Source organism: Lytechinus variegatus, chromosome 12, assembly GCF_018143015.1.
Source record: "Lytechinus variegatus isolate NC3 chromosome 12, Lvar_3.0, whole genome shotgun sequence".
NCBI classification, from domain to species: domain Eukaryota; kingdom Metazoa; phylum Echinodermata; class Echinoidea; order Temnopleuroida; family Toxopneustidae; genus Lytechinus; species Lytechinus variegatus.
Window position 1 is genome coordinate 5,926,020 of NC_054751.1, and position 27,653 is coordinate 5,953,672.

At 37.1% G+C, this 27,653-nt stretch overlaps 1 protein-coding gene across 1 annotated transcript; it reads right to left on the minus strand.

The window, feature by feature from the left end:
* Window positions 1-787: 787 nt before the first annotated feature.
* LOC121425281 (monocarboxylate transporter 6-like) lies at window positions 788-27,653 on the minus strand. The gene is made up of 5 exons (XM_041621307.1): window positions 27,458-27,653; window positions 6,943-7,086; window positions 4,817-5,158; window positions 3,110-3,622; window positions 788-1,235 (listed from the first exon to the last, which is right to left on the minus strand). The coding sequence occupies exons 1-5, from the start codon at window positions 27,651-27,653 to the stop codon at window positions 1,114-1,116; spliced, it is 1,317 nt and encodes a 438-aa protein (XP_041477241.1). The 3' UTR covers window positions 788-1,113.

The window sequence follows — 27,653 nt, forward strand, 5'->3', positions numbered from 1 at the left end:
GAAAATTCCAGTTTAAAAGTAGGAAAATCGAAAATTTTCATGTCATGCTTCGCTCCCGCTTCATTTATTTAGTGAGCTACCTATTTAGTTTATGTTTACAAAAAGTGCTGAAAATTTTCCAGTTTAAAAGTTGAAAAAAAAACCGCCCGCATCAATAATTATGTGTAAAGGGATGGTCCGGGCTGGAGATATTTATATCTCATTAACTAGAGTCGAAAAATGCTGAAAATTTGATCAAAATTGGATAACAAGTATCGAAGTTATTGAATTTTAAAGTTTGACAATTTTCCAGTGAAACAGTTCGAGGCATGTCTTCATGAATATTCATTAGGTGGGTTGATGGTGTCATATTCCTACTTGTTATTTTGTATTTTATTATATGAAATAAGGTCTATTCAAAAATTTTCTAACACGAACTACAACGATCGAATTGACAACTGATTAAGTGCATTAGCTATTTATTGCCGCAACTTATTCCATCATAAATAATCAATTATGATTTCATGTGATAACATAAGAAAAAGGGAAGTGGGGATATGACATCATCAGCCCACCTAATGAATATTCATGACGGTGTGCACATAACTGTTTTCAAAATATATTGGTATATTTAAAATTTATTAATTTAGCTATTTGATGTTCGATTTTTAAGAAATTTTAAGCATTTTGCTCTGTGAATTTTACTCTATTTATTTAGATATGAATATTTTTAGCCTGGACCATCCCTTTAAGCCACTTTTACGCCTTCAAGGATGCATGCAACACGGGTCATCTCAAGAGATATCTAGAGATATACCAGTAGAGACCGTAAACCTACTTTTGTTCATGTGATTGTGAAATAAGATAATTTACAAGCATTTAAAGCACCTATGTTCGCCTGGAGGGGAGGAGACGCCATTTTTCAAGTAGCCTACACAAAATTAGGTTGGGCATCCCAGGGTGCAAAATCGTGCATACACTCCTGATTAAGTTCGTTGCAATAATAATTGCAATGATGACATGCATTTCGCTTCTGTATTGCATCTGATAGTCGCTATGAGGAAGATAACGATCGATTGAGGGTGGCAAAAAAATGAAGATATCGATGATTATCGGGATAACAATCTGTTGTAGTTATTTGGATTCCGCCTTGGGATTACATCTGATGACTACTATGAAGACAAGCACGACGGTTTCAATTAATGGTAACATTTTGAATGGTGCACTGTAGGAAGAGAAGTGATCGGCAATCATACCTAGAGGAAAGGGAAACATAAATAAAAAGCTGGAGAGAGAAATGTATCTGAATCGGAACATCTTGATTTATATGTATATTGGGCTACGTGCTTTCCGGGAAGGTATATGTGTTAGAAAGTGCAAATGCATATGGCTGTGTATTGGTGTGGGTGTATACACGGAGTGCCGGACAAAAAAGGGGGGGCACGGGCCGAATGTGCACCCTGGATCCCCCGGTTTTTTGTTTTTTTCGGGGGGGGGAGGGGGTTTATATAATACATATATATATATATATATATATATAGTGTGTGAAAGAAATGGATGAAGAGAACAAAGGTAGGCGTAGCTTAAATCAATGTTCCCCAGCGCTATCTAGCCTTTTGGAAAAATTGGTGATGCCGAAAAAATGTCTTTGCCGGGAATCGAAACCGGGCCCCCATCTTTGAACGCCGGTGCCTTAACCACTAGACCACAGAGATGGGTTAATGGCTAGGGCGACTCCGATCCGATTGACCGTCAGATTTGGCTTTGGCAACTCTTTTTTTTATTCAAATATTGTGTGAAAAAAATGGATGAAGAGAACAGCTGGGGGCCCCCGGGATCGATTCCCGGCAGAGACATTTTTCGGCATCACCAATTTTTCCAAAATGGTAGATAGCTCTGGGGAACCTTGATTTAAGCTACGCCTACCTTTGTTCTCTTCATCCATTTCTTTCACACAATATTTAAATGCAAAAGAGTTGCCAAAGCTGTAGTACATGTATAATTTCACACATTTGCATACTTTCTCCCATACGTGTAACAGCTTTGATCCAGCTGAGGCATGGCGGCTTGTCATTGTTCAAAACCCAACTTCACCCGAAATAGAATTATAATTGGTATGGTGTCGAAAATCTGTCTATCTGACGGTCAATCGGGTCGCCCTAGCCACTAACCCGTCTCTGTGGTCTAGTGGTTAAGGCACCGGCGTTCAAAGCTGGGGGCCCGGGTTCGATTCCCGGCAGAGACATTTTTTCTGCATCACCAATTTGTCCAAAAGGGTAGATAGCTCTGGGGAACCTTGATTTAAGCTACGCCTACCTTTCTTCTCTTCATCCATTTCTTTCACATAATATTTAAATAAAAAAGAGATGCCAACGCTGTTGTATATGTATAACTTGACACATTTGTATACTTTCTCCCATACGTGTACTGTATCAAAGCAACAGCTTTGATCAAGCTGAGGCATGGCGGCTTGTCATTGTTCAAAACCCAACTTCACCCGAAATAGGAAATTATAATTGGTATACGGTGTCAAAAATTGTCTGACGGTCAATAGGGTCGCCCTAGCCACTAACCCGTCTCTGTGGTCTAGTGGTTAAGGCACCGGCGTTCAAAGCTGTAGTACGTGCATAACTTCACACACACACACACGCACGCACACACACACACACACACACACACACACATATATATATATATATATATATATATATATATATATATATATATATAATGAGAGGTAAATAAAACAACCGTAGAGAGAAGAATTAAATCAAATTTTCAACCATAGGGCTTCATCAGGATATCAATATATACGTGCTTGCTGAAGTGTGTGTGTGTTTATTATACTTATTCATACTCATGGCCGTATGCAGATTTTCTTTTGCTGGGGGCAGGACATGTAAAAAAAATTTCGAAAAAAACTCGTAAGCGAGGACGCAAAGCGCCCTTGCTTGTAATTTTGACGCTTTCAGGCAAAGTGAAATTAAGGATTTCGTGCATACTTTTGGTGAAATTTGTGAACATTTTCATTAAAGAATGTCAGTTTTTAATAATTTTTGTTTGAGGAGGCAGTTGTCCCTCCTCCCCTCCCGCTGCTGCACACGGCCATGTTCATGTTAATACTCCTTACCACTAAGGTAGCCTCCGAGAAACGTCCCAATTCCAGCGACAATCTTGTCTGTTGCATATGCAACATCGTACTTGTCGGGAGATGCTCTATCCCTCAAAATAACGTTGCTTACTGTCGCCCTACCTCCGACTGACATAGCCGAGAGGCATGAGGTTAGTATCATGACGTAGTAGTTCGTGACATACGCATCGATGAGGAGAGAAACGATATTAAGTATTGTAGCAAGGAGAAAGACCATTGTAGGATTAAACCAGTTGTTGGTTAGGACACCTACTCCACCCCTACTGACGGAATTCCCTATTGCCGCAACCAAAGTGAGAATGATGGTGTTCTTGGTAGAGATTCCTTCCTGTAGGGCATGCGGTATAAGAAAGGAATGCCAACAGCAGTAAACCATGTAGAACGCGAAATCTAGGCCAAGAACTGCATTAAAGATCTTGTCGTTGAAGAAATCCGATTGACGGTAGCTGTTAATCATCGTTTGATAAAGTCGCAAAAGGTAAGATTTGCCTTCTGGAGAGAGGGGGAGAAAGATATATTGTAAAAAGTGAAAGAGATTTCGTCAAATTACGTTCACCTTAAAAAAAGAGCAGAAAAACAGGCATGACAGGAAAGTAAACAAACAGTAGACCTACAGTATCCACTGACATTAATTTTACTTCTGAGAATACAAGCATTATGGTACGATGACTTAACCAGCGGACAACATTGCAGTTAAAAGGAGAACTTGTCACCCAGGAATATTCCGCTTTATAGCCGAAGTTCACTCTGAAGAAAAGTTTGTTGTATAATTAGCAGAAAAATAATTTTAAAAATGTTGGTGAAGGTTTGAGGAAAGTCCATTAAAGATTAAGGAAATTATTAGAATTTGAAGTTTTGGATTCGTGACGTCATACACGAGCAGCTGCCCCATTTTTTCATGTAATATATAATGCATAAATTTCATTTTTTTAATGGTTCGTGATGACCTATTGTTGTATTCTTCGTAGCAACAGGTGTGAAATGATTTTTCTATTGATATACTAAAGGTACATTAAAAGACATTTTCAATTTTCTGATTAAATGACATTTCACTGACTTTTTACCACATGATATGTGGGAAAGCTACTCACACGTGACGTCAAATTACTACAGGTGCTCGGCGGGTCGCGCAGCCGAGCACATTTATCCCCCGAACCCACCGCATCATCCATCATTGCGATATATAGAGCTCACGCAGAATATTTGACAAATACAATTATCATGGCAACAATGACCCTGCCCACATTTTTCCTGTGGGTACCAAATTTGATGACAATAATATGACGCAGCAGCGTGACTCTGCAGAACCTAAAGTATTGTCCAGTAGCACCTGTTGGGGAATACAATTATAGAGTAATCTGGATATATTTTGTAAACCTATCCCTAAGACCCCCCCCCCCAAAAAAAATAGACATCTTCGCTTTACCTTCTAATATTGCTTCTGTGTGCCAACTGCTATGACAAACTTTATGGGAACAGCATGGTATTATGATACAGGTACCTTGGAATGAAGTAAGCATGATACATTGGATTGTCATGGTCATTGGCAACACTCACTTGGATTGTTACCATGGCAATAAAAAGCATGAATTCACAAGGAAATCTCTGTTATTTCCAAAAAACCCCTTTTTGTCAGGGTGGACTTTGTGAAATTGTATCAGAAGCTAAGTAGGGTATCCGTCTCACCTATTTCGCGATGTTTATGCCCCTCTTCGCTATCACTTCCATCACTGTCACTTGATAATGACCGGTAGTCACTCTTAGGGTCATTCCACTTTGCGTAGTGCTCATGTGTCTCTAACGTCATCCCGACTGCGCATGGTATGAAGTTTGCCAAGAGAGCGCTTGTAATGAGTAGTCCACCCCTCCAACCGTAGGGTCCCCGCAGGTACTCTGCTAACAGTGGTAATAAAACCATTCCAGGGCCATAGCCGATCAGCCCGATGCTTAGATATAGATTGTAGTTTTCCTTGGCCACCCAATGCAATGTCACGTTAGTAACGACCATCAAGGTTCCAATTCCTAAACCTGATTTACATAGAAAGTGTCAGTATTATATTAATGAACATAGCTTTGATATATTACTACCATGATATACCTGCAACATGACTGTTAAAAAAAACACACACACACACAAATTTCATATACGGAAGCTTTAAAGTGCCATTGATACGTTGTCTCGCCAAGTCGACAATAGTCGACTTAAAATGATATTCTTATATTAGCTTGGCGTATATTTATATCTCTCACGATTTCTACAAGTCGGTGGCACTTTAAAGGTTCTATAAAAGCATCTAAACTCTCGCAAGACATGCAAGGGGGTCTTTCCGGGATCTCTCCAGACGTCAGATACGAAGGCGCCATCAACCCGTGGAGTGTCCAATTTGTTGGAGTGACCGCAACTTTGGTATGTCGGTGGCGTCTGCCTTTTGAACCAAATATCGCGGGTTCGAGACCACCAAGCAAGCCAAGGATCAATGGCGTACAGATGGAGGGGGCGGGGGGCTTGCGGCCATGCCCAATCCCTCAAAAGTTTAAAGACCAAAGAAAAAACAAAGACAAAACGAAAGACACAGAAAGGGAAAGGGTAAAATGTCAAAATCTACCCCCCACAAAAAATAATAATAAATAAATAAATAAAGAATGAAAGAAAGAAATAAGAATCCAAATAAAACAAATAGATAAATAAATAAATGAACAAAAGTTGGTACATAATTTTTTTAGATATTTGCTAGCTCGCTTCGCTCGCATTTCTGTAGAACTTGTGCTTCACTCGCCATATCTGCCCCCCCTCCTTATTTTTTTATGGCTCATATACGCCACTGCATGCAAGGATGGATGAGTGAAGCATGCGTTGTTTGTTAACAATCGAAATGTCTCATAGAAAACACCCCGTTTTGAGATTATTCATTTTAGGTCCCATGTAACAGAGGAGGCTTCATTGCCACCCACTGCCCAATACGTCAAGATCTTCATGCTACTTTGAAAAAGTTCTTTAACATGGAATTGTCTATTCAAGAAATCCCTCAACTTTAGCGTCGTACGATTAAAGGTCAAGTCCACCCCAGCAAAATGTTGATTTGAGTCAATAGAGAAAAATCAAACAAGCATAACGCTGAAAATTTCATCAAAATCGGATGTGAAATAAAAAAAACTTATGACATTTTAAAGTTTCGCTTATTTTTCATAAAAAACAGTTATATGCAAAACTCAGCAACATGCAGATGATAGTCAATGATGTCCATCACTCACTATTTCTTTTGTTTTTTATTGTTTGAATTATACAATATTTTCTTTTCTACAGAATTGACATTGAGGACCCTGCAACTTTAATGATTCATAAGATGTGTAAATAATGGTGATTTCACATTTTCAGGGAGGAATTAGTTGTTGTTTCACTTGACAATAAAGAGAAAATTAAAATATTTCATACTTCATATAACAAAATGCAAAATAAATAGTGAGTGGATTACATCATTACTCTCTTCAATTGCATACCGACCAAAATGAGCATATATGACTGTTTTGTGAAATTAAGCGAAACTTTTAAAAAGGTCATAACTTATCTTACATCCGATTTTGACGAAATTTTCAGTGTTATGCTTGTTAGATTTTTTTCTCTTTTTATTCAAATCAACTTTATGTTGGGGGAAACTTGTCCTTTAAATATGGTGAAAGAGGAAAATTGGTAGACGCTTCACCGAGTAAAGTGTCCTTCAAGTATATTCTTACTCGTGTTGTCGCTAAAGCAAGCATGAAACATGCACCATGTTGAATTCCCTATGAGCATGTTTTTGTTTTGCAGTAATTACCCGTTATTGACATGTAGATGGCAACCTGAGTGCTGCTTGTTGCAATGGACGTCAATGCCACTCCTATGGCGGGGAAGCATGCACCAGATATGAGAAGCATACGCCGAATAGAATTGTGTCGAAAGAGGGCAGCAGTTATCGGACCTACATAGAGATGGATAGATAAAACAAAATATTTCAGTTATACTGTACATTCTTTGTTTCTAATGCCAGTATCATTTTGGATTACCAATGAACGCGATTCAGTGATAGGTAACTGGATAAACACGTCATCGAGGATAACATTCTGTAACCATACAGAGTCCCTAAAAGGACGGAAGGGGGAAAAATGTTATTATGCGGACGATCATTCTTTTCTTTTTTTATTAGGGGGGTGGGGATGTCAGGAAAAAAGTCGGTTGTTGGTCGGTTTCCTTTGTAAGCAAACAGACACTAGCGTACCTACCGGGGGGGGGGGCAGGGGGCAGACTGCCCCCCCCTGACGAGTCACAACACATGCAAGAGACCCATCCCTGCTCCCCCTGACGAGAAGTTAAGTTTTTTTTTTTTTTTTTGCTTGTCAATTTTTTTTCTGCCGTGAAATGTCCCTTATATCCTGTTGAGAACATTTGTTTTCTTTTCTTTTTGGCTTATCAATTTTTTTGCTTGTCTGGCACGAAATCCTTTATTTGTGGTTAAAGACCATTTTACTTTTTTTGCGGACGATTTTGCCCCCCCCCCCTGTAGAAAATCCTAGGTACGCTACTGAAACAGACGTATATGAGCATTAAAGGTCAAGTCCACCTCAGAAAAATGTTGATTTGAATCAATAGAGAAAAATCAGACAAATTTCATCAAAATCGGATGTAAAATAAGCAAGTTATGACATTTCAAAGTTTCGCTTATTTTCAACAAAATAGTTATATGAACGAGCCAGTTTCATCCAAATGAGAGAGTCGATGATGTCACTCACTATTTCTTTTGTTTTTTATTGTTTGAATTATACAATATTTCAATTTTTACGAATTTGACGATTAGGACCTTCTTGCCTGAAGCACAAAATGTTAAAATAATGGAATTCCACGTGTTCAGGTAGGAATGAAACTTCATTTCATATTTCATATGATAAAATACAAAAGAAATAGTGAGTGAGTGATTTCATCAGTTCCGCATTTGCATACCGACCGAGATGTGCATATAACTGTTTTGTGAAATGAAGCAAAATTTTCAAATGCCATAACTTTCTTATTTTACATCCGATTTTGATGAAATTTTCAGTGTCATGCTTGTTGATTTTATGTTCTTTTTATTCAAATCAAGTTTTTGTTGGGGTGGACTTGTCCTTTAAGAAATGCTGTTACTGTTACCATGGTTACTGGCTACAAAATTATCAACTGCTGTGTAATTAACTTCCAGATAGAGTTTGCTCCACACCTTTTCTTTGTAAGAAATGTAAGTCTGTAAAGTACACCGAAGTTGTTCACAACTGAAGTTAGATGTATACATGTAGTTGTATATACATGAAATTCTGATGAAGTTGATTTTAATTATACATGTAGGTATTGATTTTACCTGTTCAGTGAAACATTCTACAGACTGTTAAACAAGCCTTTATATTTATTGTTCAAAGTATTTTTTTATACAAAAGCAAGGAACAGATGAATATAATGATTTGGTTTAAGAAATGTGCGCAATTAGTAATATGAACGATAATTCTAATTACCCTTGTCCCAGTAATGCTCTTCATTTTACAAATTTGAATTGTGCTAATGAAAATTAATCATGCTGTTGTGTGTTCAACATTATATGATGAAAGCAAATCAAAGATGGAAGATGGTATTTAGGCTTAAATAAGATACCAAGACAGATCTGGATACGAAGTTTACATGAGTCTTCCATTTCAACTTACTTGTCAATTAGTGTCAAATTACTGATATGTTTCTTAGATAATGGATCTATACCCAAACATTCACTTCGTCCTGTCAATCCTCAGTGTGCTCCTCGTTGCTTCCAAATCGACATTGTACACATTTTCTGCAGGAAAAAATGTGACAATGATGGATTTCCATTGTTCTATTCGAGTTTGATTGGATCAATCGCGACTCTTTGGGAGAAGCATGGACCTTGAAGTTCACGTGACTTTTGTTCCACGCGCTATTAAAATCATTGATTGCAATCCATTCGTCACGTTGAATTTTCCGTTTGCTGAACCTTCATCGAACCGTGATTTAAGAAAAAAAAACCTACATTCAATGACAGCCAAAATCTCGAATCTTGTTTGTCATTTTTACGCATACTGGTTATCACGTATTTCAGACCACAATGCGAATCACAATCGTCATCATTGCTGCTCCTATAAAATTATGTTTGATTGCTTCCACATGGACACGTCGTCAGTAGACCATGGATGCCCATGGATGTTCCTCGAGTTTTCATGATTGAGTTTGAGGCCTTGATGTTATGAACACTGTCTGTGTCAATCAATTAACATGTGAACTTAGATCTGTCTTGAGTCCGCCAGACCATCCATGGGCAATGAAATGTCGATTAGTGTGTTACATACCCATAAAGTTGATATGAATTTCCCTGTAAAACGCTGCAAATGCTGCATAATTACATGTAATAAGAAATTCATACCAGTATATTCCAATAAATCCTCCACTCGATATGATATGCACTGTTAAAAAAACCCTGCTTTTACAGAAAAATAAAAGAAGATTTTGCAGAAAGCAATACCAGAATCATTCTTTAAATTCATGAAACAGGAATTTTTCTGCAATTTAACAGAACAGGTCTGTTAGAAAAAGGGGAAAAGAGTGTTTTATTTAAGGAAATTTGTAAGATTACACACACCAAATACCAATTTCCTGTAAGATTACGCAATCTGGTAAGATTACAGGTGTTCTCGAGACTCTGCTGCAGGAACTTCTTTTAGTTTAAGGATAAATTTTCTAACAGTGTGGAATATGCCTGGAGTAAGATGATGATTGCGTGACTATTCATATGCTGTGCTAACTTATCATTACAATGAATTATGTGGGGGGTTCATATCACAGTGGCAGATATACAGGGAGTAGGGGTATTAACACCCTGGAGCAGCCAAGTAAAAACAAAAGAAGAATAATAATCATATGCATGATTACCAGTGTCCAGTTTTCAGGTCGGAATATAAAACACATTTAGCTCGCGCTTTAGCCCTCCTGTTCTTGATTACAAAACGTGCTTATGACCAGTTTTCATGTCTGAAAATCTTATATTTTGAGCTCGCTCTTCGCGCTTGCGTCAATTATATATACCGATCCTGTTCATGGATACATTGCTTTTCAATATCCTGTTTTAGGATTAAATCGAAATAAAAAGATTCAGCTCGCGCTTCGCGCTCGCATCCATAATGGTTTGATCGCAGTAAGTTACTTCGTTCTGCAAATCAATATTTGTTAATTGTCAAAAAAGCATAAATTTTTGGTGATAGGTCCTGTTCAAGCTCTGCCCCATGTCTGTGGATTTCTCTTCCTCCGTCCATTCGTTCTATCCCGGAAATGTTCATATCAAAAATAAACTTATCTAATATTTTGATATTTTTTATACATAATTTCTTTTTAAAAATTCAGTGAAGATAATTTGGAATGTACAAAGTTTGTACATTCCAAGTTATCTACACTGTTAAGCGCTTGGATATGGATTTCATGAAAAGTCTTTACTTATTAATTTACTATTGTTACTGTTATCATTATCGTTACAATTATTATTTGTATTATACCGTGGTGAGCCAAGTGAAAGAGAGAAAATTTTCTACTTTCAAAAGTGATTTTTGAAGACGTTTCAACGTTATATATAAAGTGTAATTGAATAATAATAATTGGCATTTATATAGCGCTTTATCAATCTACGACTGTTCAAAGCGCTTCACAATTATCATTACCCGATCAGTGGATTCATAGCATTCCAAGAAGCCTGTTAGGCGCAAACTTGCTAAACCAACCACATTGACGGTTGTTTCCTACCGGTACCCAATTTAGCACCTGGGTGAGAGTGGCAAAGTGTGGATTTGGGCGCTAGGCCATGGTGGGATTCGAACACACGACCCTCTGATTACGAGGCGAGAGTCAGAACCGCTACACCACGCCGCTTCAATGGGATGCAATGTGGTTACCGGGGAAAACACTTCGAAGTTAGACCTAGAATTTTGAGATATTTGCAATGAACCTCCAAATAAAATAAGGTACATCGACAACATATATTTAAACTCCTGAATTAAATATCCAACATACAGGTTACAATACAACATGACCTTGGAATCACTGCCCTGTAGGCCATACACTGACATGACATATTGGGCTACACAGTGCAATTATTGTAGAGAATATAGTAAAATTACTCTAAACGATTTGAAGTATCGAGGGAGACTCGAATCCCAGCCAATCCCCACCCCCCCCCCCCCGCTCTATCTAAACCGCGCATGGAGAAAACTGTTCGTTATCATATTTTGGCTTCAGTGTTTTTATGAAAGGTGACTCGAAAGTGAACCAAATATCTAAAGTACTTTGACTCTAATTACAAAAAAAACTACATACCGTCACGATGATCTTCGTTTGTGTGTAACAAATTCCTTCACTATTGAAATGTACAATAGACTGTAGAGCTATTTTGGAAAAAGAGGCCTGTTTGAACTTATAGAGGCATTTGGGGGTAAAGGTTGCCGGGAGCATAACTATTTTATACAATGCTAAATCCGAATACACCTGCCCTCAAGCTGATATCTCATGTTTTGACCCACATACATTCGTAATTCCGAAGCTTCGTTATTCCGAAGGTTCGTTAGTCCGAAAACGAAATGAGGTTCGTTAGTCCTAAAACGTAATGATTAAAGCAAACTAAAATAAATAATTTTGATATCACTTTGATAGTCGACTCGTGGAAATGCAATTAGTGAGTGATCCGGTGATACAGACCCCTTTCTTTGATTACATTTTTTAGCATAGTTAGTTGCAATGATTGCAGGTCTGATGGAAACTTAAGCAAACTTAAAAAATATATAAATTTGCTGCAAGGATGTTAACAAAAGTTTGATACTTTATTCGGTTGGCATTGCAAAAGTCACACGTTTATTGATTATTTCTAAACTGGGTCTATCTATTATCTAATCATGGACAAGATATATGACATCATTGAATATTTCTAATTCAAGAAATCTAATTTCAGCATGATTATACGTTTGTCAATTCATATTTATTCTCCCTGTTGTGTGTTCATTGAATATGATTATTGTCCTGATTATATTACCAGCGTCAGTGTGCTTTTTTTATTGGGCATGCCTAATGCACCTTGCAAGCATATTTCTTTGTTTACAAATGTGGATGTGGGTGAGCGTGTATGTCTGTGTGTTTATTTCTGAATCAAAATAAAACTTGTGTTAAAAACGATCAACTTATTTAATCATTGAAGCTTAATATTTACCTGCCATTGATAGGCAGTTGTTGAAAGATTTCACAACAAAATATGTAAAAAAAAACAAATTGTAGAAAATACAAAGGAATACGTAAAAAATTCAAAGAACTATAAAATACATAACACACTGACTGTGGTATTATATCATAAAGGCCACACAATATAATGATGCAAATGCTATTTGTACCAAAAATAATGAAGTTTTGAGCTTAGGTTACCAAATAATTAATATAATAATATTGGAAAATTTGCTTAAATTTGCACAATTAATCAACCCTAAATAGAATAGCCATTTTTTTCAATGGTTCATGTTACGTTTGCAAGATTTTGCATTTTCCATGTCTGTATAAAAAGCGAATATGATAAAAGGATATTGCAGAAATACGATTCTTAATGGTCAATTTGGCAGCCATTTGTTTATGCAAATTAGATGGTCAAAACATCGGAAATCGGCTTGGGAACAGGTCTCATCAGATTTAGCACATTTGCATTGTGTGATGAAAACATGTTCGCCACTTTTTTCCCCAAAATGCCTCAATAATTCACATTTTCCCAATAATTATGTCTCTTGTCTACAACGCTTGTTGATCGCTTCCGTCATTTTCAAATTAGAGTAAACAATTTCATTTCATTTCATTTATTTCATTTTCAACAAAATATATATCAAATAAATACAATCATAACAAGCCAACATCATAAAAAATATACCAATGTCATAAAATCAACTTGAGAAAGACATATTAAAATAAAGTTACATACAAAATAATTATGTGTCAAGGATTTGTAATTTATAATTTGTGAAAATTGAGGATCCCACTAAAAAGCCAAGCTTGTATATTGTGAGCTCCTCAAAATATGACAAACAAGAAATAAATTTTATACATAGTAATATACAAATGTAGAAACCATGATTGCCAACAGGAGATATTCAGAGAAAATATCAAATAACCAAAATATACGAAAATTACGCAAAAAACTCAGGAATGAGAAACTATAGAAAGAAATCGGATGAATGAGAGAGAGAGGGAGAGAGGAAAGGGGGTGGGGGTGAGGAATGAATGTGAGAACTGCATATGAACTAGGCCTACAGAGAGAGGAGTGTAGACAAGAAGCAAAGTAGCGCATGAGTGAAAAGGAACTGTTAATAAAGATAAAATTCTGTGATGATGTATTTTTTAGACGTGATTATAGGATTTCATTAAGAAAGGTTTTAACTTTCTTTTGAAAGTGTACAGAGAGGGCGAATTTTTCAAGTCGTTATGAAGGGAGTTACACAATTTTGGGCCTTCATTAATGAAAGTATTTTTGGCTTAGAACGTCCTGAAAAGCGGTAAATGGAATTCATCCGATTGCCTAGTTCGGTATTTATGAATGCTCTCATTTTTATGAAACATGTCATGAAAAGTAATAGGTAAATTATTGCTATTATATTGATACATAAACTGACCTGGTTGAAATGAATATAAATCCTAAATTTTTAAAATCTTGTTTTCGAAAAATAAAACAATGCATAGAAGCCTAATTAGGAGATTCCTAGAAACGCGTACAGGTTCATTCTTGGTAACGTGTTGTAAATGATTGCTTTGAAAGCAGGACCTCCCCCCCCCAAAAAAAAAAAAAAAAAATTCTCGTAGGAAAAAAAATCCATTTTTTTTCAAAATGAAATACCTTTTTTGAAGTAAAACATAATACATTTCAGGTTAGAAAAACCCTGCTCCAGAGTTTAGGTGAGGAAGGAACATGAAGAGAAGAATTGGGTAAAAAAAACCCTGGTTATAAAGATTCAACAGATAAACATATTTTGCAAGGTATACAATTGTGTATACGCAAAAGAAGCATGAAATAAATGGGTGAGCTCTCATGAATAAAACGTAGCTGCCAAGCCTCCCCGTAACAATTACCAGAGTGTATAGAATAATGGCTTAATACAAATCCAAACAATTCAGGGCAGGCTTTGCAGAAATCTGAATGAAGGTGAAAATGTAAATATTCGAATGTTTTAGCGAGGGGCGCCAATCCAGGGGGCCGGAGGCACAGTGCCCCCTCCCCCCCCCCCACTTCTTGAAGCACTGAAAAGTACCTTTTTTATGCAAAATATGCCCCCTCATAAACGTATACTGTGCCCCTTGCACCTGAGGAGGACCCGTTTTATGTGTTACCAAGTGCCCTTTCTCGCAGAAGTACCAAGTCCCCCCCCCCCCGCAATACCCCACTCAAACGTGTTCTGTGCCCCTTTCATCTGAGAAGGACCCATTTGTCTTAGCAAGTGCAATTTCTCGTATTAGTGCCCCCTTTTACCCAAGAAAATTGTTCCTTACGCACGTGTTTTGTGTCCCTATTGGTGATGTCACACCTTGGCGTTTTAGACAGCGTATGCCCAATTTTTCAAAATTTGTCTAAAGCGTCGGCATACGCTGAACTTTTATGTTTTTTTTCAACTCTGGGCGTATACTTAGCGTATTCATAACGAGTTGGACGTATACATAACGTATTAGTAACTTATATCGAACGCTTTGTTAACTTATAAGTAACATATTCCAACGAATGCTTAGCGTATTGCTGGCGTACACAACTTATGCCCTACGATAGCCTAACTTACGCATAGCGCGCGGCAGCGTATCGCTGACGAACATGTGTCGTAGCCTATAAGAAGACAGAGTTTTGCCTTGGTGTCCAAGAGGAGCAGCTCATGTGCGAATTCCTTCAAGAAAACGCCATGATCTGGGACATTAAGAAGACATAAGTTCCTCCTGTGAACCCCACCTTTATATACCAATTCCTATAAACGTTGTCAATACGCCATTATACGGTAGCTGTAAGTTATAAACACGTTCAGTAATTTTTGTGGTAGTCCGGAGCACGTCTTCATACGTCAATATACGTTGGAGTTAAGTTACACATACGTTCAAAGCACGTTACTCATAGGTTAGAAGTTTTAGGGTACGCTGGACATTATCTCGACGTACATCGACTTATGAGTAACTTACGAGTAACGTGTGTCAACGTGTATCAACGATCGCGTAACTTGCCTACAACTTATGGCCCGCGTATGCGGGACGTATGAGCCATACGCTGGCATACGTCGAAAAGTTATGTGCAAGCACAAAATTTTTCGACGACCTCGCCGTATGACGGCGTATACCAGCGTGTTTTAGCGTACTCTTAACGTATGCAAAACTTACCCGTAACGTATTCGACGTACGCCAGCGTATTCGCCAAATTTCTTATACGTCGGGCATACGCTGTCTAAAACGCCAAGGTGTGACAGCGCCTTATCACTTGAGAAGGACCCATATTAAAGGACAAGTCCACCCCATCAAAAATTTGATTTGAATAAAAAGAGAAAAATCCAACAAGCATAACACTGAAAATTTCATCACAATCGGATGTAAAATAAGAAAGTTATGACATTTTGAAGTTTCACTTCATTTCACAAAAGAGCTATATGCACATCTCGGTTAGTATGCAAATGAGGGAACTGATGACATCACTCATATTTCTTTTGTATTTTACTATATGAAATATGAAATATTTTGATTTTCTTGTCATTGTCATGTGAAATGAAGTTTCATTCCTCCCTGAACACGTAGAATTCCATTATTTTAACATTTTGCGCTTCAGGCAAGGAGGTCCTAATAGTCAAATTCGTAAAAACTGAAATATTGTATCATTCAAACAATAAAAAACAAAAGAAATAGTGAGTGAGTGACATCATCGACTCTCTCATTTGGATGGAACTGGCTCGTTCATGTAACTATTTTGTTAAAAATAAACGAAACTTTGAAATGTCATAACTTTCTTATTTTACATCCGATTTTGATGAAATTTTCAGCATTGTGCTTGACTGATTTTTTTTCTATTGATTCAAATCAACATTTTTCTAAGGTGGACTAGACCTTTAAATAAGGTGCATGTTCTTCATATCAGATAAGTTGTCCTTAAAAATCACTCTTTCCGTGCCAGATGAGCGTCCGGTTTCTGTATTAGCGTTATGATTCCTTCTGCAAGTGCATCCTTTTTTTCTTTTTATTTATTGATATATTCATATTTCACAATTCATCAAAGTACATTTCGCAATAAATCATGTTTGCAATGAAAAGATGCACCAACTGCATAACATATGCATGATTGAAACGTACCAAAGGAATGAAAAAAAGCGGAGGGGCCTACTAAAAAAGCAAAGCTTGTAAAATGTAGACCCCCTATCAAAATTTTACACATGGGTAATATGACATATAATTAGAATAAAGATAATTAGCCAAATTTTATAAATTTATATAGATATAAACATTGTAACATACTTATAGACACTACATACAAAATTAAATATTGACTTTAAAATAATCAGCACTACCGTGGATAAGTATGAAGTTCACAAAATATTTGATTGAATCAATAAGAATTCAGAAGAATTTTTGATGAGTAATTTAAATCGGTTCAGATTAGCTGCCTCTTTTATTACTCTCTCCCTTTCAAAATACATTTTGACCCTGTCGCTACTTCTACTTCTTTTGATAATGAAATTCATTTCTTTTAACCTCTAATTAAATGTCCTTAAAAGATCTACTTTTCATTAATGCCCCTTTCCCTTTCGTTTGCTAAAAAAAAAATTATAAGTCATGATAGTGGGATAGATAAGGCTTTTTTTCTGTTTTAAGATGCCATTTCAAATGAAAAGAAGCCCTTTTTCCTGTGCGTCTCCTCCCCGCCTAACTTTCAACTTCGCTCCGCCGTCCCCATGTTCCCTGGCTATATAGTGGTGGTCGTAATTTGCATTCAAGCTGGTTCTATAGCAACCGGTATACCGGTAAAAGTTGTTTAGCTTGTTTAAAATTGGAAATAAAGAGAAGGAAAAGAATGCTCTTCTGAGATCCAGGTCATGTTTTCATTGTTTACTACTAGTATGTGTATATTTTAAGGCTTGGTCCCCCAGCACTTAAAGGACGAGTCCACTCCCAACAAAAAGTAGATTTGGAAAAAAAGGAGAAAAATCCAAAAAGCAAACACTGACAATTTCATCAAAATTGGATGCAAAATAAGAAAGTTATGACATTTCAAATTTTCGATTAATTTCACTAAACAGTTATATGCACATCCTGGTCGGTATTCAAATTGGCAGACTGATGACGTCACCACTCACTATTTCTTTTGTATTTTATCATATGAAATATGAAATATTTTTATTTTCTCCTCCTTGTCAAGTGAAACAAAGTTTTATTTCTCCCTGAACATGTAGAATTACCATTATTTTAATTGTTTATGATTAAGTTAAGTTGGTCCCTTCTTGTCAGATCTGTAAAAATTGGAATATTGTATAATTCAAACAATAAAAAAAAGAAATAGTGAGTGATGGACATCATCGACTCTCTCATTTGCATATTGCTGAGTTGTGCATTTAACTGTTTTGTGAAATATAGGCGAAACTTAAAAATGTCATAGCTTTCTTATTTTACATCCGATTTCGATGAAATTTGCAGCATATGTTTGTTTGATTTTTCTCTATCGACTCAAATCAACAATTTTCTGGGGTGGGCTTAACATTTTAGGCCTGGTTCCCACTGGCCGACGGACACAACAGGTATTCCTAACGGATACAGCGGACAAGCAAAATTTCGGGGTGGTTCCATCCGTTTTCATCTATAAACCATGCGTTCGCGTGCAAAGCATACAAAGAAAATACCTATGATACTAGAAGAAGGAAAGTTCACGGTGTGCAATAGCCTGAAGGCTTGATCCCACTGCACTTATTGATGCAGAGAGAATGTATTACGGAAAAGAATCCCCCTTGACTTGCGTTTACGATAAAAGAAAATATATTTCAATATATGTTTTTTACCTTGAACTCTAATGTTCCGTTCGTTCAGTGTCGAACCATTAAAGAGACATGGAGCGTCGATTAACGATAGACTAGCATATTTATCTGGCAACTTGTTTGTTTATTTCCATCATGGTCACTGACTCATTTCAGCATATCATTAAACCATATTGCACACCATGATATTTGCTCCTACTATATAGTATCAAGTGGGTACTTTCTTTGTATTCTTTGCACGCGAACACAGGGTTCATGGAAGTTTAAAAGTGCCACCCAGATGTTCAGATAATGATCTCGTCATATCTTCATCTCAAAGAGGAAAAGAAAGATGAGATTACAAGATCTCGATATCGTCATGTCTACATCCGGTGGGAGAGATGATCAGATGGCAAGATCTTGGATCTCGTCATCTGATCACCTCTCTCCAACAAAATGTATACATGACGAGATCCTAGATCTTGTCATCTGATCATCTCTCCAACAAAATGTTTACATGACGAGATCCTAGATCCTGTTGCGCGTGTTATTTTCCATATGCAGCACCCCCGGAAATCTGGTAGGTATGGTGAATTAGAGAAATGCAGTGAAAATGAATGGCGTTTTGTAGGACCCCTCCCTTCAGAATTTTCACACTGCTTGAAATAGTGCCCTCTTTTCAGATCGGAATATCAAATATTTTCAGCTCGAGCTTCGCGCTCTCATCATTAATATTTTATAATGACAAAAAATATATTTAGAATGCCCTATTATAGGCCTATGAAATACGAGAGAGAGAGAGAGAGCGAAGTTGACTCAGTCGGTAAAGAGTCTGCCTGTCGAACCAAAGATCGTGTGTTCACGTCTACCTCAAGCAGACGACTGAAGCCAGCCAGTGCGTTGTGTGTAAATTAACGCCTCTTCCATGTTTCATAACTGAAAGCTATGTTACACTGGAAAACTCTCCGTCCCTCGGAGAGAACATTAAATGGAGGTCCCGTGTAGAAGAGAGTCACCACCTTTCTAATGAATTTTCAACCAAAGAAACTCACGTGTGTTTCAATGTTTGAAAATCAAGTAGCGCTTGATTCCTTGAGTTGCGTTTTTAACGCAACTTTGAGTGTGATGGGTAAAAAATCCTGTGTACAACGGTTTATTTTTTTTTTTTTGGGGGGGGGGGGGTAAATGTTCTGTATGTTTTTTAACAGTGTATACGGTCTAGGTTTTGTCCTAAACATCTGTCACCCAGTCATCGGCCAATGCCGGGGCGAGGCAGAAGCATGGACCTATAGATCCATGGGAGAAGTAAGACGTTACTATCCAGATACAGATCGATTTTTTTTTCATGGCAAATCATTTGTAGTGTTTTGAACCTTGAGCCCGAACTTGGCCTTACAGCCAGACTCCATTACTACACGCAGGGGCGGATCCAGCTTTTGCCAATAGGGGGGCCGAAAAATATTTTGATCAACATTTTTCTCGATTGGCCGCTACAATCTGGCTTTTTTTTTGGGGGGGGGGTTCAGGGGGTAGTCCTAACTAAAGACTGAAGTTTTAAGTATTTTTATTGCTATAAACAATATAAGGTATCTCATGTGGTCTTAATATATAATGCGAGCGCGAAGCGCGAGCTAAAAATCTTTGATATTTTATGTCCTTAGAACTGAAGATTCAGAGCAGTTTTTATAATCATGAACAAAGATAAGTATCCGACTAAATAATGCGAGCGCGAAGCGCGAGCCGAAATTTTGTCATATAGTAACGTGAAAAGTGACTCAATTAGGACTGTTTTTAGTGATTAATGAAGAGGATACAAGTATCACCAATTAAATATTGAGAGTGCGAAGCGCGAGTTCAAAATTTCTGATATTCCGACCTGAAAAAAATGAACAGTCTAAGCGCGTTTTTATTTAAATAAACAAGCTGTGTGTCTCAAACAATTAAATGCGAGCGCGAAGCATGAGCTTAATTTTTTTATATACTGACATGATAAAGGAGCATTTTGACAAATTTTGGTAAGAATTTCCAAAGAGCATAGGTTTCTCACAAATCAAACAATGCGAGCGCGCAGCGCGAGCTGAACATTTTGATACACATTAACAATTTGTGTAAATCAAACAAAATAATGAAAGCTTGATGTGCGAGCTAAAAAATTGTGTGCAAATTGATATCAGAACTGGATATATTGTATATATATATTGGTTATATATTAGTGTCATTTAACCCTCTTGAATGGGATTCATTACACAGGCAATGCGAGCGCGAAGCGCGAGCGAAAAATTTTATATAAAGTCTATTTTCCAATTCTTCCCCTCACCTTTTTTTGTATCCTTTCGGGGTCGGGCCGGTCGTTACGAGGCTGTAAATTACACATCATGGGTAAAATACCTCTTTCTTACTTTTCTTTCTGTTTTTTGTAGTTTCTATCAAGGTAAAGAGTACACTTTTTCTGCAGGTTGTCAAAAAATAGGGGGGGCCGGGGCCGGCTCGGCCCCCTCCTGGATCCGCGCCTGACACGTATTATGTCCTCGTCCCTGCATGGCCTTGCGGTAGGTCATCGGACGAGGCCGATGGTGCCTTTTCCTTGTTAAGATGACGGTAAGGCTAAGTCAATATATCTGTGTTTGCTTATTTTTAAAAGAAAATCGTCTTCTGTGCGTTGGTCCTTGAGGTCGGCCTCGAGGATAATTATGCAGTCATTGCCTATCGCGAGGTAAAAAACATATTTTGAAAAAACAAGAAGGTAACGGTAGCATTCTTTTAACGGACAATCATTCGTAGTTAGTTGATTTTGGTCTATTCCTTATGCTTGGCCCCCTTGGCCTCGGACAGTCAGGCTTGTGGTCTTGTCCTCAGCTTTCCGGCCTGGCCCGCAACACTTGTAAATGATCAGTCGTTCCCTTGTATGTACATATCTGTGTGTATGATATACGACACATTTTTGTTTGTTTTTACCAAGTTCATTCACTATGAAGTTAATATAATACATAATAACAGACGAACACTAAACTGAACAGACACGAAGGGCAAGAACGATGTCTGTGGGAGGATTCTATTGAACGCTATTATGCACATCAATATTAAATTCATATTCATAATACCAGAAATAATTTGTTTTATTGTAGATGCACAGAAGCGTCTATTTTGTGTACACACTACAAAAAAAGCACATTTAAGCTTGTCGCTCTGACAACAAGTTGTTGAAACTTTTATTGTAATTGTTTAAACTTTATTAACAACTTCTTCAAAAGTTTAAACCATAGTTGTTTAGGGCTTATGTCGAAAGGGTGGGTGCTGTCGCGTTAGGGTGCGTCAACGCGAACGCGAAGATTTGTCCAAAGCCCCCCCTCCCCCGGTTTGGCCGAAAGGGTGCGTTGGGAGCGCCACGTCGCGTCGCGTTCGCTGGAACGCGCCCTTTCGTCCAAAGCCCCCCCGGTTTGGACGAAAGGGTGTGTTTAATAATAATGAATAAATAAATACAAATATTTATAAGAAAGCTGAATATAAGGTATTTTGTCAAACATTGCGAATTTGCACGTAAAATAGTGGATTTTCAATCATTTAAAGCATTGACAATTTGAGGAAAAGAAAGAAAAGTTCAACTAAGAATAATAATGATAATAATAATAATAATAATAATGATAATAATAATAATGATAATAATAATAATAATGATAATAAAATCTGATACCCACCCTTGCAATAAGCCACTTGGCGCTAATTTTTCACTCCAAATTCATTTCCATAATTCACTCTTTGGGGTGAAAATTATTATTATTATCATTATCATAAGAATTATTATTATTGTTATTATTTTTATTATTATAAGTATTATTATTATACAAACAACACGCACATATTATTATTATTATTATCATACACACAACACGCACACATACACAACAGATACATCTCACAAAATATACTGAGGCAGGGTCTCAAGTGTAAAATATAGTAAGGTAGGGTCTGAAGAGTTAAACGTTGTGAATGCTGACCCGACATCAATTTTGGCCTTGCCCTTCCAGACACATCTGCCGTAAGTTTTATAATCTGGGGGACACCAAATATCTCCAGGTATACGAATGTTTTCCTTTGTACTAAATACACACCTGCAAAGTATAAAATTGAAGGTAAGTTACTTTTTTTTATTTGAAAGAACCTTGAAATCAGTCATAATTTTTACATGTATCAATATTACACCATAAAACATTTCCACCGAAAAATACTCATGCAGCATGCCGTCATTGTTTTTTTTTTACCTTAAAAAGAATGTTTGTGCCATATGATGATTTATGTTCCTATGCAATTTTCACATATCACTCGTCTTGTTTGTTTGTTCAGCTTTCTTATAAATATGTGTATTTATTTATTCATTATTATTAAACACACCCTTTCGTCCAAACCGGGGGGGGGGGGGGGGGGCTTTGGACTAAAGGGCGCGTTCCAGTGAACGCGACGTGGCGCTCCCAACGCACCCTTTCGGCCAAACCGGGGGGCTTTGGACGAATCTTCGCGTTCGCGTTGACGAACCCTAACGCGACAGCACCCACCCTTTCGAAATAAGCCGTTGTTTAGAGTGACGGGCATTGAATAACGTGATTTAGATTTTAAACAGTGTTTTTACAGTGTTTAAAGTAAAGGATATCTAGGTCTCAATCATATAAACAAATTTATCAGTATATATGTATAGGCACATTAATATAAAAACCGCATATAAAGTCCAATTTTTGGCAAAATTGAGTTTAATATGGAAAACTGTTCCTCAAAAATTATTCCTACGCTGATGTACGTGTTGATGTGGGGCATGCAGGGACGGATTCAGGACTGAGGTTTTTTTTTTACAAATTCGCTCACAACACAAATAAAGTTTTACTTTAAAGTTTTAATTTTTGGAGAATCCCCCCCCCCCGAAAAAAAAACAATGGGAAGGAATAGAAAAAAAAATCCGTCCATTTACAAAAGCATTTTACCCCTAAATATCTGGCAAGCATCAAATAAAAGTCCTTCCCAAGGACTAAAATTCTCACTCCATTTACACTCCCAACCTGACCTTAAGTGGGGACGCCCTCTGTATTCCTTGTTATTCTATTCAATTAAAAAAATAAAAGGGAGGGACCATATCCAGCCCCAGTGGCGTAACTACGGGGGGGGCATGGCTGGCCAAAAAAAAAAAACGGGGAAAAGGAGAAAAAGAGGGAAAAGGGAAGAGAAACGTAGTGGGGGAAAGAATATATTGTTGTTTATTATAGTCTTATATTATTTTTATTATGTTATATAACATAAGAAGCATTTTTTCATAACTTTATGAAACATTATTTGCTTAATTGTGTCTTCATTGTTCCTGGTGCTCGCATTGATTGTTTAACGAGATATATAAACCTGCTGTACTAAAGCCTCCCGTTTTCAAATCAATATACAATAAAATAATATATTTCCTCGCAATTAGAGTTATTATTGTTTTAAGTAGTGATATATTCTTCTTTTTCATGACTACTGAAAGTTGTTGCCCTATTTAAAGGCCTTAAAATAAAACATTTCGTGTTCGTGATAACGTTCGCATAAGTGGATTGGTGAGATTTTTGCTCTTCATGAACTCCTAAAATCAGTCCTCAAAATGTCAATTTTTCTGATCTGAATATAAAAAAAAATTTAGCTCGCACATCATTTGGTTAGTGAAATACGTGGGGTCTTAGTGAATTCCTACAAACAACCCTTAGAATGCCCCTCTTCATGTCTGAATTTCCTACATTTTCAGCTCGCGCTTCGCGCTCGCAGTATTTCATTAGTGAGATGCGTATGATAATCATGATTACAATGACTTCAAAAAAAATTACATCTAAACACTGTTTAGATGTAATTCTAACAAAATCAGCAAGCGCTTAGCACTCGCATTAGATGACTATTGTGAGATATGTATACTCTGACTTAATAAATTCCTAACTATAGTCCTTAAAATATCCATGTTTAGGGTCAATATAAACAAAAATTTCAGCTCGCGCTTCGCGCTCGCATCATTTGGTTAGTCAAATACGTAGGGTCTTAGAGAATTCCTACAAACAACCCGTAGAATGCCCCTCTTCAGGTTTATATTTCCTAAATTTTTAGCTCGCGCTTTTGCGCTTGCAGTATTTGATTAGTAAGATGCGTATGATAATCATGATTACATGACTACAAAAGGTGCTTCATGACTGTGTTTAGATGTAATTCTAACAAAATCAGCAAAGGATGACACTAGCATTAGATGACTATGGTGGATATTTATACTCTTAATGGATTCTGAAATATAATCCTTAATATTTCCTTGTTTAGGGTCAGTATATACAAAAATTTTAGCTCGCGCTTGTTTGTTTAGCGAGACAGTTAAGTATCATGATTACAAAACAATTTGCTTATAATGACCATTTTTATTTATTCATTTTTATTTATTATCGCGCTTCGCGCTCGCATTATTTAATCAGTGAGATACATAGCCGTTTAATGGCACTGCATGCCTTAAAATATTTCTATTAGGTCAGAATACCTGACAACTGAGCGCGCTTCGCGCGCTCCCTAAGTCACCCGAATTTTTTGCTGGTGCCCCCCCCAATGCCGTGACCCACGGTACGCCACTGTCCACCCCCATTCTTATACTGTTCTTTGTGTACTTAAGACTTTTTGGTGTCATGGATGGAGGAAGAGGGAACAGCAAAACACGAATAATACGTCATTTTGCAAACTCCTGTTTCCTTTTAACATGTTCTCACATTTAACACCCACTCTCGCTCGCTCATCCAAAAAGACATCAGCTATGAAAAAAACCTAATATAAAAAAAAAGATAAGGGGCACTTTTTGTCTGATATACAAAACTAATTTCTTTGTATCATTTTTATACATTTAGTACTACACAAGTCTACTTACTTTCTACATGATTTTAAAAGCGACCCAACTCCATCAGAAAAATGTCCCGCCAATTAGTAACGCAGATATTAATTTTCAGACAAAAATTTACACTTAAAATTTGTTTTATGATGTTCTCTGACGTCTTTTGGAAAAATATACTTTAATCGCCCAAATTTTAAAACGCATATTTTTTCTATTATCATATAAACAGTGATATCGTGTTTAGCGATCCGAATATGTATCATATATTCGGGTCGCTATTGTATAGAGTTTCGGTTGGAAGCTCTCCTTGTAAAAATTATAACAATAAACAATAATAATAAATATCAGAAATATGTTTGTAAAAAATACAAATAAAATAACTAGGCTTCGTGACGTGCGCCTGTATACCAAGGTACATGTACACTGGAAAAGTGACACATTTATACACGAGGCTCGAGCCCAGAAAACGTCCTTCGGATAGGAAATTTAGATGTCTGTCTTATACGTAAATAATAGACTCTGATTGATACACGTCTGATAAACATGCAGATTGTACTTCATAGGAGTTTTTTTATGCCTAACACTTTCGAATTCATTCTAACTTAAAATGAAGTGTTTTTGCATTAACTTGATTTCTGGGTACCATATACAGTATATATATATATATATATGGGAAAATGCTTTACCTTTGAATTTCTTTTTTACTATCAAAAAATAATGCTGAACATACATGTTTGTTCTATTCAAGTATAACTGACAGTACATACTACATGAAATTGTATTTAGGTCCAGTAAATGTGGTTTTTTTTTTTTTGCTATCTGTTTTCTGCATTTGAAATTGTTTGGGATAAGGGTGTATAAAAAGTTATTTCAAAAAATTGGCCGACGCACATTATAACCAATCAGGTTCATGGTAACATTGGGTCAGATTCATGAAAAGTAGCAATTTGCTGGCCAGCAATTGCTTCAAGCTCAAGCAAACGCTGGCCAAACAGAAGATCATGGTACAGCAATTGCTTTATTTCATATGCATAACACTTTGCGAGTGCTTGAACCCTTTTCTTGCCTTCAGAAAACAATTGCTAGCGGTTTGAACAACTGCGACGTCACTCTGGCGAGAACACGACTCACATAAAAGGCAGGACTCAAACGCAAACTTAAGGAGTGACAGTTCAAATTACCACTTCTTTCCTTAAACATCTTTTCCAAATTGGTGTCAAACTAACTTGTTTCTCTTATATGAATTTATACATTTGGCATTTGGTTTGTATTTATTAAGAATAAAACACATACATGTAGGCTACGGTACACCTTTCGGATATCTGTCAGTTGCATAAACATGATTAAAACGCCAACGTCCTGTTAAAACAAGCAAATGCTTAAACGCACAAGCAAAACGCCCGCTTTTTGCATATGCTTTTTAGCAATAGCTTAAATGTCACGGAAATGGTAGCATTCAATTATCGATTGCTTGATCTTACTAGCAAAAGTTCTCGCTTACTAATTTCTATGCATACAGAATCAAGTCTAAGCCAACAGCAAGTACTTTTTGTGCATGTGACCACTTGGCCCACCCGTTTGCAGATTGTATGCTGCGATGGACAATTCTTAATAAACAGGCTTTGAAATTTTTATTGTACAACTTCTTGTTTGTTTATTTGTTTGTTTGTTTTGAATATGATAGACAATTTAGTGTTTTGTCAAATTAGACTAGCTTACACCACTAATCACATGATTTTTTTAACCCTGACGGAGCCAAAAAAAAACCACCGTATGGGCTACTCCGGCAAATACCGTAGGTGTTGTCAGAGGCATGGAAAAGTTGAGCCAGCAGCGGCGACCAACAATTTTTCAATATTGGTTGTACAAGGGTAATCAAATCAAGTAAAGATCTCAAAAGTATCACCCCAAGCGCCTCCCCCCCACCTCCCGCCACAACCTATTCGAAAGAATACGGTGCGATACAGTGTGAAATCATCTTCATGCTTTTCAATATGAACCTTTTAGCAGTGTGAATCTCATATTTTGCACATATTCCACACTGTGAACACACTCTGGGACACACTGTGTTCTTTCCAGCAAGGGTCCCACCTCAGACTGCCAGACCAAAGCACCGGTCGGGCCAATTGATACAAGAGCCTGGTCAGAGAATTCTACTTAGCATAACTACAAAGTATATGCCGTACATGATAATGTTTACACTGTAAAAACAAAACAAAAACAAAAAACATAGTGTTGATACTGACACTGTCCAGTCGGTATCACTAGAGGACCACACCTAACATTGAAATTACACCTTGGATATTGAACACCAAAGACAGTGCGAAGTAACATTTAACGGTGTTGTACTTATACCCATAGGTGTTCAACTAACGCCAAAAACTTTATTTGTGTGGTCCTGTATTAACACCAACGATATTTTAACATAATCTTACACAAAAAGAAGCAGGATGCATTGAGGAGACCAAGTGCCACTCCGATGTCCGTCGGTGAAGATCCAAGTTCGATGTTGATATCATCCAAGTAAATAGCAATTACCTTGATGATTCCCACATGGCTAAAGGCCCACATGAAGATACAGACGACAACCGGGAAACTCGGAGAAGAAACAATCTTGTGAATGCCACCCAT